Consider the following 14,044-nt stretch of genomic DNA (forward strand, 5'->3'; position numbering starts at 1 on the left):
AGCAACTCTTGTCTTTTCTTAACCGGTTTCTCTCGGCTAACCGGATTTTCTCTTTCCGCTCTTCTCCTCAAACAGCTACTCGACAATAGCGTGGGCGGCCTCGGCGGCAAAGGGTGTTCAGAAAGACGTCGAGTACGGATACAAAGCGAAAACGACGGCCGGAACAGTGTTCAACTTCTTCAGCGCGTTAGGCGACGTGGCTTTCGCGTATGCGGGCCACAACGTGGTTCTTGAGATACAAGCAACGATCCCCTCGACACCCGAGAAGCCGTCCAAGGGGCCGATGTGGAGGGGAGTGGTCGTGGCTTACATCGTGGTCGCGTTGTGCTATTTTCCGGTTGCGTTGGTCGGTTATTGGATGTTCGGAAATGCTGTCGAGGACAACATTTTGATATCTCTGAAAAAACCGGCTTGGCTTATTGCTACGGCCAACATCTTCGTGGTCATCCATGTCATTGGGAGCTACCAGGTTAGCAATTTTTCAAATTTAATTTCAACATATACTCCAAAAAATAATAAAATATTCATAATTGGATATAGATTTGATATCTTCGATTTGCGGATATCCGGCTCATGCCCACCCCACGTTCTGTTAGTTTCATTATAAACCACGGACCTTATTGCACGGTTGGTTGTGATCCTCTACGTACAGATATACGCAATGCCGGTCTTCGACATGATGGAGACTGTATTGGTGAAGAAGCTACGTTTCAGGCCAAGCCGAGCCCTTCGCTTCGTCGTACGCAATTTCTACGTTGGTAAGCCGATTAATCAATAACAGATGACTGATCACTTGATATATATCTGCAGACTGCAGTTCCTCAATCTACAAGTTAGCTTATAAACCTCTTTTCTGATCATTCCATGCTTCCGTTCAAAATTCTGTAGCCGCAACGATGTTTGTCGGTATGACATTCCCTTTCTTCGGCGGCCTCCTCGCTTTCTTCGGGGGATTCGCCTTCGCCCCGACAACATATTTCGTAAGTTAAGAACATACTTCTTCTGGTAATAACGTATAGTTTAACTAAGGTTTCAAGTGTTTTCTATAACTGGTGTTTGGGTTGGGTATGTCTTAAAGCTGCCTTGCATAATGTGGCTTGCAATCTACAAACCGAGGAAGTACAGCCTGTCCTGGTGGGCAAACTGGGTAAGTACAGAACACAGTGCCCGAATATCTTTTGTGGAGTTTTGTCTTTTTTAGGGAAAATGATTGATTTCTTTTTTTGGCGACAGTGATATAGAAGAACAAAATAGCTAAGCATTTGTATGTTAAATTCTATATAGATTGATACTTGACCCAATGGACTGACATGGTAACGTTTCAGATATGCATCGTGTTGGGAGTCCTGTTAATGGTGATATCGCCGATTGGAGGGCTGAGAACGATCATTCTCCAAGCCAAGGACTACAAGTTCTACTCTTGAAGCATGTCACAGATCAGATCGATAGCGTTTTTGGGATCGTGTCTCTGTGTGTGTTTATATGTTAAAAAAAAAAAAAAAAAATTCTTCTTCTGGGCATTCGGATTGTCACGAAACAAGATTATACTGAGATTATTATATATATTATATGAATAACCTTATTGTATATATCTGCAGAAGATATATATATATATATATATATATATCCGAGATTACTGACAGAGATTTCTACCACAAGAACTAACCATATGAAAAAGACAAAGTTTTAATTCGTTTTCTTGCCGGAAGTTGGGTATCTATCGTTAAAGAATTGAATCCATAAATTCCGAATCCAGAGGATACTCACACTGTGCGCAGCGACAATGACGACGATCCAAGACACCCATACCCACCTGGGTATGACGTCATCAGCCGCGCCGGAGACGTAAAACGACGTCATCTTGTAGACCACCACCGGCCCGAGGACGCCCCTGCACACGCTGTACGTCGCGTAGAACGGGAACTCCACGCGCCGTCTCAGCCGCATCGCCAGAGGCGCGTCGGTCCCACGCGCCACCGCTGCCGCCGCCGTAAGGGCCCAGGTGTTCTGGCAGGCGCTGGTGGCCTCGGCGAGGGCGAGCAGGGCGAGTATGCCGCACGCGCCCTGGCCGACGAGGAAACGGCAGGTGAGGAAGACGAAAAGGACGGCGACGTGGTGGGCGGCGAATAGGGCGTCTCCGGCGGCGGAGGAGGCGGCGAGGTGCAGTAGATCGGCGAAGAAGTAGGCGGAGCTGAAGTCGAGGACGGTGATTTGGGAAGGGGTGTTACAGCCGGAGAAGAAGACGCCGCCACAGTCAGAGACGATGGCGCGGGGGGGGAGGACAGCGGCGGAGGTGCCGTGGAGGAAAGAGATTAGGCAGCTGGAGGCTTCGGATCGGGTCTCGGGGCTCCAGTTCCTGAAGACGATGAAGTAACCTGCGAAGTAGACGAGGACGAAGACGGAGAAGAAAAATGGCAGATCCCAGAAGCTAGAAGACGCCTCCATTACAGATGAATAATCGAACGCTTCGTTATCTCCTCACACACATACGGTCGTATATATATAGATAAACGCACGCGCACACTGTTTACAATCAGATATGGCGAGAGATGGTTGAGGGACCTTGAGGTTTGTTTAGAGAAACAGGGTTGGGTGAGACCGGAAACGACGGCGTTTCAAGGAGTAGCTGCATCAGATTATTGTTCTTCTTACCAACAACGGCAAAACCACTTTAATATTTTTGTTTTGTGTCTGGTGAAAGTACTTCAACTGCTACATCTGTTGTTAGATGCCTGTCCCTACCACTAGAATAAATTACATCAAAAGCCATCTCACCCAAAACAAAAATGAACTTTTCACAGAGAGATCAGACATTGTACAGAGGAACACAGCATCCACATCCCCAGTTGGATCTGACTGTTTTTTGAAGAATGAATGTATAATATAATATGATACATCATTTGGTAATAATGGGGTTTGGCATTGTTAGTACGAAGTGAAGCCCAGAATGAAGAAGGTGTTAAAATGATAAGCAATAGAACTAACCACAGGAGGTTCATTTCCACCAACATTTCCCTGGGATTGAACACAGAGGTTAGAACAGAAGGACCAACCCAGTTCGAGTCTCCATCTCATCGAGGGTGGTGAGGAAGGGAATATACTATAGACAGCATTACCTCTACTTCTTTATGTCGAGAGGTTGATTCAAACCCGCGATCTCACTTGTTGCAATGAAAGAAAATCCTTTTTTTTTTTGTTAGTTAGATTGCCAAAAAAGGTTTCTTGGTTAAAGCCGAGATGAGAAGAAGCTTACCTCTATCTTATCCAGACATGTTGTTCACATCATTAATGTCCAAATACATGACATGACCAGGTGGGCATCATGCCCCGGAGGGTTATATGTCATTAATGTAAGTCTCACATCAGCACCAAACCCAAGTGGGTTTGAGTATACATCAGAAGATAACTTCTTCCTTCCTTACTGTCCATAAATCCATACGGATGTTTGATAATAGTGAAATAGTCTGGTAATGTTTAATTTCACTACATCAACAAGCTCCTTAGAAAAGCCCAAGCATGAGGATGAGACAACCATTGTTTCAAGCAGCGTGTCGCATTGTTTCATCAAAGCTACATTAGCAGTGCTGGCCAGATAACGTTTTGAAGACTCAAACTTTCGCGAGGAACCACGGTTCCATCCACGCAAATTGCTGCCCTGAGGTCAAACTTTCTTCCCCAGACCCGTCGCATAATTCAAAGACTTCCTAAAACTACTGACCTGAGATGATTTTTGCACCGTGATTGAGCCAGCCCTATCACTGATAGATGAGGCAGCGGCCGTATTCAGTCTCTGCAACTCTGCTTTCCTGAGAACAATCTTTATCAGCTGTAGCTTTAGTTCTAACCGATCTTTATCAGCTATGAGATGACTTGCCTTGAGACACCATAAGGATCTTCATTAGTAGAATTCAACCTAATACATTTCCTTGTAGGCGCACTTGAATTATCACATGCAGAGTGGCATCAGTGTCGATACGACGGAGCTTCCATACCTCTCTGTTCAACAAGTGCTTCAACCGCATTCGGGCAATACTTTCCACCATTTCTTCCTTGGAAGGAAACCTTCACTGGATTCTACTATTCGTTACAGACCTGCAGCAAAGATATACCTATTGGCATATTCAGAAATATTAATAATAATTATAAAAACCACTCCTTGAAAGACAAAATGGCCAAGTTACGGGTTTTCCCCTTTCTAGCAGTTAGAATTTTAGACTTGAAATGTCTTCTAAGATATTCACAGAGACAGGGAATGTGGTATGACATAAACAGCTAATCTAACCAATGTGACAAATCAGATCTTGATATCATCACATAAACAAAAGCAAAGCCTCAGAACCTCGCTTTATATGCACGCCGACAGCATGGATCTAAACAGATGGGAATACGAGAAAATGGAATCACGCGGTAGATGCCATTACACTCGAAATTCGCTCTATTCAAGGTTCAAATTCAAGAATTTCAAGCCCTGGCTTAGTTACCAATCCAGACGGCGACCTATTCGCTAATAAATACTCGAACAGGAGAAAACCCACAAGGAAATTAGGGCGAATCAGACACAAGAACTTGTACTATTCAACTCGGAAAAGTGATCACGTGGAAAGCAACCCCACACGGGAAGACAATGCTGAAATTGAATAAACTATACAAACCCCAATTGATTCCAATGGTATCCCCGTTTGAAAAACTCCCAAATCAAATTCGAGAACCAACCACAACGATCACGTACAAGAGCTTGAGCTGAAAGCCCAAGAATCGAAAATCCAAGACGGAAACAAACCTGAATCTAGATCTCGAATCGACGAAATCCTTAACCAGCGCCCCGTGGAAAAGTTCGGAGAGAAGACGAAGACGAAGACGATGTCGAACGGAAGGAACTTTCTCGCTCCCTGGTATCTATCACCTGCTGTTAAAACAGCCAGTTCTCTATTCAGCAAAGGCAGATAGATTCTGACCGTCCAATTTCCCCGCCGAGTCTAATCGGACGGACCTCCTATCGTTTGTGGTAGTTACATGCGTTTGCTTTGGCCAAATCTGACGTGGCAATCTCGACGGAGTAGATAACGCCACAAGCCTTGCGTTAATCTAATTTATTATGAATGGCCAGTTAATTATTAAGTAGATCTTTTCAGAAGCTGCAGTTCCAATGAATTTGTAAAGTTTTGTATTATATCAATTAATCAATTTATATATCATAACTCATGCTGAAGTAAAATAGATCTTTAATTATTAGATATTTTGAAGTTAGATTAATTGAATTTGTACGTTTGTATTTTCTATATAATATGTATGCGTATTTTTTTTTAAAAGAATTGTATAGATATCCTACGTAGAGTTTTGTGCATGATTGTTTATAACACATTCGTATATGGTTTGATTTTCTTTAAATATCGACTTTAAACTTTACCTTTGAAAAAAATTCAAAAAAATCCGTATATGTCCCATATGCAAGGCGTTGGAAATTTGGTAGTATCAAAGTAACTGAAAATGAAAACACATTTGGTATGTCTAAGAAATATTATTAAAATATAATTAGAATTTTTTAGGCAATGATATTTAGGTTGAAATTCTGAATAGCACATCAAAATACATACAATTCTGTTAACATTAATATTCTCTATATAATCGAAATTTATAGTCCTATGCCTTAACCAGAGGCATTATAAAAAAATATCCTCTGTTTATTATTTTAACTTCAATGCATACTTTTTTCAACCGTGACCATGTGATTCATGTAATTCGAAATATAGTGTGCTCACATGTTGATCATATTAGTCATAACGTTAAATTTATAATATTTTAATCAAATGATTAGTGAGATATAAAAGATATGAACATAATAAAAAAGTATGTGTTGAAGTCAAAATAGTAAAAGGAGAATATTTTTTATATAATGCCCCTTAATTATGCGAGCAAATGTATATATATATGACAATGGCGAGCAGAAGTTTCATACAAAAAATATATATATCTCTATGTGCAATATTATAATATAAATTCTAGTGCCAATAAAAATGGAGTTTGCACGGTGAGCTGTAATGTCGGTCCATGAATTATGGTTGTCTTTAAAAGAAGAGAAAGAAAGAACTCAGACAGTGACCAAACTGCTTATGTCCCCCTCGACGTATCTCCCAACCAATAAGAGAACGATGAACAAAAAACATGCCATTTGTATATGAATTTTGCATCAATCCTCTAGCTAATCGATACAAATACAAGAAATCTAAAGAAAAATTGCTATGCAAATCGACCAAAAATCTCCACAATGCCATTGGTTCACGATGGCACAATTCATCAATATATACCACAAAAATAAAATAAAAAATCCATAATTCAACTTGATTCACACACACATACAAAAACACAACAGATATTTTTTGTTACGAAATTGTCGTTACAAAATATTTTACGAAATTGTGGACATCGCTAAACGTATTTTGTTACGAATTCATCATCACCAATGATAAGGAAGTAGGGATGGAACTCATTGTTTTTTATGACATGGAAATCGATATCCACTACTCTTCGGGTGTATATTGGTTAAACACCGCTCTCGAGTAATATTCTACAAACCACATGATAGATATAATCCAGTCCAGATTACCTATAATCTGGCAGACTCGCAGACGAAAAGACTAAGATAAGAGGATTCGAACCTCTAACCTCTAAGATCAAAACGCTTACTATATTCAACCAACTCACATCAACTTTTCTCAGACACAACTCATTGTTGCCACGACACAACGTTGTTATATTGTGTTTCAACTTGCAATGCAAAAATATATAATCGCCACTCCATTTTTGATTTGGTTACGAAATCTTTCGTTTCGCCATGATGTGGCCAATGCAACTAGAAACACTACACCTTTTGATGCAGTGTGATTAACGATCAAACATAAAATGTGACACAGTTTCGATACATCCATTGACAAACCAAACTTGGTCAATCATATTTCCTTTATAATCTCTCAAACACACACACACACACACACTATATATATATATATATATATATATATATATATATATATGAACACAAATTCCTACGTACATTTAATTAGCCATTTATCCCCGTGTGTACGTTAGAAGCGGTGTAGAAACCTGCATCAAAACGATAATCAACAAATTTTTGTTGTTTGTAGATGAAGTAATGTAATTTAGTGCCTGTAATTAACCGACGGTTATGCATTTTAATTTATGTTACAATGATACCAATAATGCACACAGATACATGTGACCCGGTAAGTGTCGGTGTATATATGTAATGTATCTCAGTTGGATAGCTAGGTGATGCAACTAAATGTTATATGCATGTATGTATTACCACATGTATACTAAACGTATATACACACAATCATATGAATTGACGTTATAAATGTTGCTATCAAGAGTATAATTCTATCTAACATTTTTTTTTAAATGTTATCTTTGACTCCCACCTTTCTTTTTTCGGCTCTGGCTTTCGTCACCTGCCCAGACATAAAGCAGCTTCAACGTCCAATCTCCATGCAAATCCACCGGAGCCCAGCCTCCACACATCACACGGCACCGTCATCTTCTTCTTCCGCCACGTGGACTCATACTGAACCCTTACCCTGCACGTCACCGCACCATATAACTCCCCAATGCACGCCATCTCCTCCGTCACCACCACCCACACCCTCACGTCTCCCCCTCCGCTCAGAGTCAGACCCATCATCCTCCGGTATGACCCGTTTACCCATCTGACCCGGTTCGACCCGTCAGATACAAACCCTGGACACGTGTCGACCTCTAGACATCTCAGTCTCTCGACGTCCGTACGACCCAGCAGCTGGTTTCTGATGCTCCCGTCGGTGCACGTTCCAGTCACGCACTCCACCGTCACCCACGACTCGACAACCGTCCGATCTAACGGAGACAGACTCACGATTGTACGATCTTCTATGGAAAGACGTGGGTCCCTGTAATTATTCTCCGTACTGTCACCTGTACTAACACTGTCTCTGAAACCAAACACAGGCTCTCGGGTTCCTAGATCTTTCTCTTTTTCTGGCAACAACTGAAGCGTTACGATGTCTTTATGCAACCCACTTCCGTCATCTCCCGCATCTTTATCAAGATCCGCTGTCGGAGCACTCTTTATCTTCCTCTTGTTGTACCCATTACTGTTACTGTTAATGTTGTTGTCACTGTTCTTACTTTTATTGTTATTGCGAACCCTAACGTACTTTCTCTTGGATCTTCGGTTCCTTCCGGCAGATCTCTTTGCGTTCGCAAACGCTTCATCGTGAATCTTATTAAGACAGCCGCCGGGGACCGGTTTCGGAGCGATTGGTCGGAATCTTTGCATTATCTTGCTGATCACGATCCTGTCTCCGGTGGATGCCGCCGCTCGCTGCCTATTTTCGTCGTCCATGATAAAATCAACCTCTCCCTCTCCGGTAGGGCTAATTAGGTTTTGGCGGAGGGATGCGTTATGATAATTTGAGGTGGGGTTGGGAAAGCAGAGGAAAGATGATGGACAAAAGGAGAGAGAGGGATGAGGGACATGAACCCAACACGTGTCTAGGGCTAACAATGAACAGAAGCAATCAATTGTTTGGTTGATTGATTCATGAGCAGGTCCCACACCATACCTGACATATACATTATAGATTTATATTCCGAAAATTGTGACAACACAAATTTACCACACATATCATGGTAACTTTCTATTCTCCACTTTTACCCAGGGAGCTCACATGTTCATTGAAATCTAATCTAATTTTTATGAAATTTATTAACTTTTTTTTTCGGAACGGTTAGTAAAACTTAGTATTTCTGAAATATTTTTTTTTATGGATCAATCTTTTAGCATTAAAGAAAAATTACCATGACAAACTAAATCGTATACAGTAAAATAAACATTCTAAGAGAGTAACCCAGCAAAATTTGATTTTTGAAACCATTAAAATGTATTCTAATTGATTAAATGTGATATGTTTTATTAATTTAAAATTTCGGATAAGTTATTTGACGACAACAAAAATGAAAAAGTTATTTTACTTATTTTCCGCTTTTTTGGCTCATAATAATTTCCCGACTTCTATGTACGCGCATTTTGTTGTGTCAGTAACGTTGGCACGTAACATTTACTTCTACAGGAGACCAAAGCTCTATCTGATTTAAAACTATGGGATGCTTATAAAATATATATATATCGGGAAATTAGGGGAAATAACTTGCTTTAAGTTTTGAATTATTTCATAAAAAAAAGTTTTGAATTAGTAAACTGATATATATATATATATTAATTATATTCTCAATAATATTGTTCTTATATATGGTTTCAAATGTTATTCTTAATTATACATAGATATTAAATTTAGTATATAGGATGTAACTTATAAATGATTTCTTTTAAGTATAACATTTAAAGGGTTACTAAAGCCACGAGATCAAGAACAGCTTGTTTCGACCTCTTATCTCTCTCGCCAATATATACACACACACACACACATATGTGTGTAGATATACATCTTCTGTTAGCGTATCTATCGTGATGGGACATCGAGATTGGTCCAACCGTGTTGGACCAATGAGAGACGACCATCTATTTTTCCATTGCCGAAAGCGAAAGTACACGTGTACGTCTCTCTAGCCAATCGGGTCCAACACAACAGTATGAAAGTTATCAAAATCGATATATATATATATATATATAACGAATATTTTAAAAAAACTAAAAAAAAATATTATAAGATACCATGTCTGATTCGCCTTCGTAGAAGCACATTTTAGTTTATTATAAAGTTTCAGATGTTGCATATGCACTAAACTATACATTCTAAAAAGCTACTCCGAACGTATTTTGTGAATTCATAACGCATTTGTTGTAACGATATCACCTTTTACGTCACTAAATTACTACGTAATTAATTTTTAACCATCCTTAAGTTATCAGTTAAGGTTGTCCTAATTAGATGACTTCTTAATTAGTGCGTGCACATAAACCGATAAAATTTAATTGAGCAATGTCTTAATTATCTTATAAATTTTAATCTTAATATGATGTCCGATGACTACGGAATCTATAAAAAAAAAAAATTACAACACTATTGACACTAACTAGCTAGGGTTATATCATTCAGCCTCGAAGCTCAATTTAATGGATAAATCGTGAAATATGATGTACTGTAATCAAAGATGTATAATTATAAGTGTTATTTTAATTTACGACAGACAATATGAAACATGGACTAAGTGTAGTAAAATGCGTACAACTATCAGTGTATATATACTGTATATAGAACTCTACCAATACAAACGAACATCTAAGACTAGTATAATAATATCAGTTACGTATGGTTTGTTTATGATATTTTTGCCTTATACTAATAAAAAATCAGTTTCTTCACATCTATAAGATTAAATATAATACTTAAAAATTAATAAGTCAGAATATGACATAACTAACTTGTTGACTCGCCACCAAAATCATAATCAACAACCAAAAAGGTTATTTATTATTATTATTATTATTATTATTATTATTATCATTTACAGGGATGTGCGACAATAGGATCATATTTGGGCATAAGATTTACAAAATCTGGGCATTCCTTCGATAGATGCGTACATCAAATTATCGAAAACCTCCAAGTTATTTTCGAGAAATTAAGCCTGAAATTTTACCAAAAAATACACCGAAAATTTGTAATTACACTGAAAAATATCGCCTTTTACCTGTCTCGAGGGAAAGGTACAATAATATTAACCAGAGAAAAAAAAAAAGCTTTTTAGGACTTCGAGAAAACATACACGTGACGGACTCTCATTGGGTAGTGCGCCGACTCAAAAAAACGTTGGGATATTCCATCATTCGCGGCAGGAAAACGTGAGTTCACGTACGGTCTGATCGAACCACGAGGAGAAACGTGGACGGACGAGATTTATGTGACAGTTTGGGACCCAAAGAGTTGTGATGATGACGTCGTTATGTCGAATAGAACCGAGACTCTAGAGAAATGCCGGGACACGATTGGTTGGATTTTATCAAATCCTCGGTAGGAAAAAGCCACGTGTACGTATCCTATGTGGTAGGCGTGATGGCTAACTTTATTTATTATTCTCTCCGACCTTTTTTTGTTATGTTTTTTTTTATGTCTTTTACATCCACCAATGGGACGAGTCCACACGTCGAATAGTTAGCAAAAACCACAATGAAAGTGATTTGATAGTCGATCATTACCCGTACGGGCATCTCTACATATGTGTGTACATATACATGCGCATGCATAGTGGTACGTATCAAATATCACAACACATATAAAAATGTAAATATACACGTATGAAAGGCTTAACATATAGTTTACCCAAAAAAAAAAGGCTTAAAACATATAATAACAATAAATACATCATCGTACGTGGAATAAAACGAGTTGAAGAATTGTCAATTCATGAAGTATTTATTATGTACATGGAAAAGATGAAAATTTCTGATTATAATGTATGATACATGAATGTGTATTTGCTAACAAATAATATTTGCGGGAAAGAGAGAATATGTGGCATCCGTTTATAGTTTGCCTATGCATATGAAACTGAATACATGTATGCAGGTTAATGTTTGTGTGTGTGTTGTGGCCTGTGGGGAACCAAAGTGTGGATGTGTCATATGGTCCCTAAGACGGCAGGGGTACCAATGCAAGTTCATGTCGTTCATCTCATGAAAAGGCATTATATCAAAAATACCCTTAATTTGCTATTTCTACTTCAAGACCTACCCTGGTCACATGTGACCAATGTGACCGAAATATAGTATGGTCACATTTTGATTTTTATCGATTATAACGTTAAATTTATGGTGATCACACTAATTCATTATGTTCATACCTTGTATATCTTACTAATCATTTGATTAAAACATCATAAATTTAACGTTATGAACAATGGGATCAATATGTGACCACACTATATTTCGGTCACATTGGTCACATGGTCACAAGGGTAGGGCTTGAAGTACATATAGCAAATTAAGGGTATTTTTGATAATGCCCCTCATGAAAAACTTGATTAGTTTCGTATAATATTTTGTAAACAAACGATAAATATCCGACATTAATATATTGTGAACAATAAAAACAAATGATAATATCTTTTTGAAAATTCCGATTTTTCGAAATGGGTTTTTGTCAATTGGTGAGAGAACACAACCCAAATCAATACAAATCCACGCAATGGCATCTTTTTATACACATACATTTCTTCTTGCTCGGGCGATTTCTCACACTTTACCACATGAAATAAATTTCATCTTTCGGTCCGTATTTCCTTTTGCGAACCTTCTGATCCCAGCGAGAAGCGCTAAACAATTTAAAGATCTCAGACTTTGTGTCATTTATTTACTACAATAATAAATATTTCAATATCTTACCCATCATCAAAGGCGCAGAGATAAAGCAGCTCTGGTGTCAAGCCTCCATGCAAATCCACCAAACTCCATCCTCCACGCATCACACGGCACCGTTTTGGTGTACCTCGCCTCCTGCCACGTGTACTTTAGCCGAACCCTACACGTGAAACTCTGGAATTCGTGGAACGGCGTCGTCCCGTCCGTCACCAACGTCACCACCACCACCGGCGGCTCTCCTCCGTCGATGCTGCAGGACACAGTTCTCCTGTATGCTTCGTTCACCCACATCACGCGGTTCGAGCTGTCGGATATGAACCAGGGACACGTGTCCTTGTCTAATGTCTCCAATATCTCCACGTCCGTACACCCCGTAGCATGGGAACTCGAACCACCGACGTCGCATGCTCCTGTAACGGACTCCACCGTCACCCACGACTCCACCACCGTTTCCCGCCGCATCCCCGCCGACGGATCCGCCGGACCTCCGCCGTTGACAACGATCCACGTGCCGATCACGTGGGGTTTCCCTGCGGTTATCCTTTCCACCGTCGGATCGAAATTCTCTGAGCTCAACGGCGTAGATTCGTCGTTCAGATCAGATTTCTCCGGTAATAGCTGAAGTGTGACGACATCGTCGGAGGCTTTCGGCTCATTCTCCGATTCAGATGCTTCAGATCTGCCTTTTCTTCTGCAATTATTCTTATTATTCTTCGAAACCCTAACGTATTTTCTCTTTGTTCTTTTGCTGGTACCGTACGAGTTGCTGCCGTCTCCCACGGACGGTTGACCAGTCGTTGGCTTTGGAGCGATCGGACGGTACCGGAGCATGAGGGTTTCGACGACAGCCTTATCCTGCGCCTTCCCGGCGCATCTTAGCGAGCGCCACAGCTCATCTTTATTCATCACTCTCTCTCTCGCCTTCCTTCTCCTCTCACTCTTCACTCTCTCTACTCTCTCTCTCTCTCTCACTCTCTCTCTCTCTCTCTCTCTTTCTAGCCTTTCTGTGTCTCTCCGGTGAGCCGAAGGGATTATCAAACGGGACAACGGGGGATGGAATGGTAAAGCGCCACGTGTCTAGGGCAAGTGAAATCATTGGACGGTGCTGTTGATTTCCTATGTCATCGTTACACCATATTTATGTCTCTGTGTTGTTTCTATTTTTCTTGTTTTAAGGAAAATATCCCTTTTCGCGATTATGGTTAATTCCCAGGTTTTCAGGCCAAATTCTCGTAACAGTTCTGAAAATCTCAGTATTTTTGAAGTGCTGTTTATTATATAATATGACTAAGATTGTAATCATGATTATACGACTATATATGTATATGTATATGTATATGTGCGTTTGTCTTCAATGCTTTCCGTATGTCTTTGTATTCCCATACTAAGTGTTTAAAGTTGTGTATATTCGATTTGTATAGCGCAGCATATTTTACTAATTTCATTTGTTCGGTTGGATATAGTTTTTAACATTTATATGTGGACCTATATATATATATACACATATGGTACGAGTGTATCTGTCACAACATAATTCAAAAATATTGTTTTGGCGTTATCATCGATAAAACAAATTTTTTTTTGTTACACATCAAAACGTTTTAAAAAAAAACAAACATTTTAGAACACATTATTATTATCTCAACGTCTTTTATGTTTATATACCACTGG

At 39.4% G+C, this 14,044-nt stretch overlaps 4 protein-coding genes across 5 annotated transcripts in view; 1 reads left to right on the forward strand and 3 right to left on the reverse strand.

Annotated features, from left to right (window-relative positions):
- The window catches only part of LOC104823969 (lysine histidine transporter 1-like), a 3,344-nt gene extending 1,772 nt beyond the window's left edge, over positions 1–1,572 (forward strand). Inside the window, exons 4-8 of the mRNA XM_010555792.1 lie at positions 76–469; positions 653–758; positions 889–980; positions 1,079–1,147; positions 1,326–1,572. Coding sequence (XP_010554094.1) covers positions 76–469; positions 653–758; positions 889–980; positions 1,079–1,147; positions 1,326–1,424 — 760 coding nt within the window. The 3' untranslated portion in view covers positions 1,425–1,572. The remainder of the gene's footprint in view (positions 1–75; positions 470–652; positions 759–888; positions 981–1,078; positions 1,148–1,325) is intronic.
- Positions 1,573–1,593: 21 nt separating this feature from the next.
- Positions 1,594–5,069, reverse strand: LOC104823970 (TLC domain-containing protein At5g14285). Of its 2 annotated transcripts, none has more exons than XM_010555794.2 (2): positions 4,781–5,069; positions 1,594–4,092 (listed from the first exon to the last, which is right to left on the reverse strand). In XM_010555794.2, the coding sequence occupies exon 2, from the start codon at positions 2,443–2,445 to the stop codon at positions 1,687–1,689; it is 759 nt and encodes a 252-aa protein (XP_010554096.1). In that variant the 5' UTR covers positions 2,446–4,092; positions 4,781–5,069; the 3' UTR covers positions 1,594–1,686. The 2 variants fall into 2 exon arrangements, with proteins under 2 accessions (XP_010554096.1, XP_010554095.1); XM_010555793.2 differs by having other exon boundaries at positions 1,594–4,109.
- Positions 5,070–6,882: 1,813 nt separating this feature from the next.
- LOC104823971 lies at positions 6,883–8,565 on the reverse strand. Its single transcript, XM_010555797.2, has 2 exons — positions 7,440–8,565; positions 6,883–7,101 (listed from the first exon to the last, which is right to left on the reverse strand). Exon 1 carries the CDS (start codon positions 8,396–8,398, stop codon positions 7,466–7,468), a length of 933 nt encoding a protein of 310 aa, XP_010554099.1. The 5' UTR covers positions 8,399–8,565; the 3' UTR covers positions 6,883–7,101; positions 7,440–7,465.
- A 3,556-nt stretch (positions 8,566–12,121) lies between these two features.
- On the reverse strand, positions 12,122–13,772 carry LOC104823973. The gene is made up of 2 exons (XM_010555798.1): positions 12,398–13,772; positions 12,122–12,327 (listed from the first exon to the last, which is right to left on the reverse strand). Exon 1 carries the CDS (start codon positions 13,277–13,279, stop codon positions 12,404–12,406), a length of 876 nt encoding a protein of 291 aa, XP_010554100.1. The 5' UTR covers positions 13,280–13,772; the 3' UTR covers positions 12,122–12,327; positions 12,398–12,403.
- Between the last annotated feature and the right edge of the window lie 272 nt (positions 13,773–14,044).

This window comes from Tarenaya hassleriana, unplaced genomic scaffold, assembly GCF_000463585.1.
Source record: "Tarenaya hassleriana unplaced genomic scaffold, ASM46358v1 Cleome4, whole genome shotgun sequence".
Taxonomy (NCBI): domain Eukaryota; kingdom Viridiplantae; phylum Streptophyta; class Magnoliopsida; order Brassicales; family Cleomaceae; genus Tarenaya; species Tarenaya hassleriana.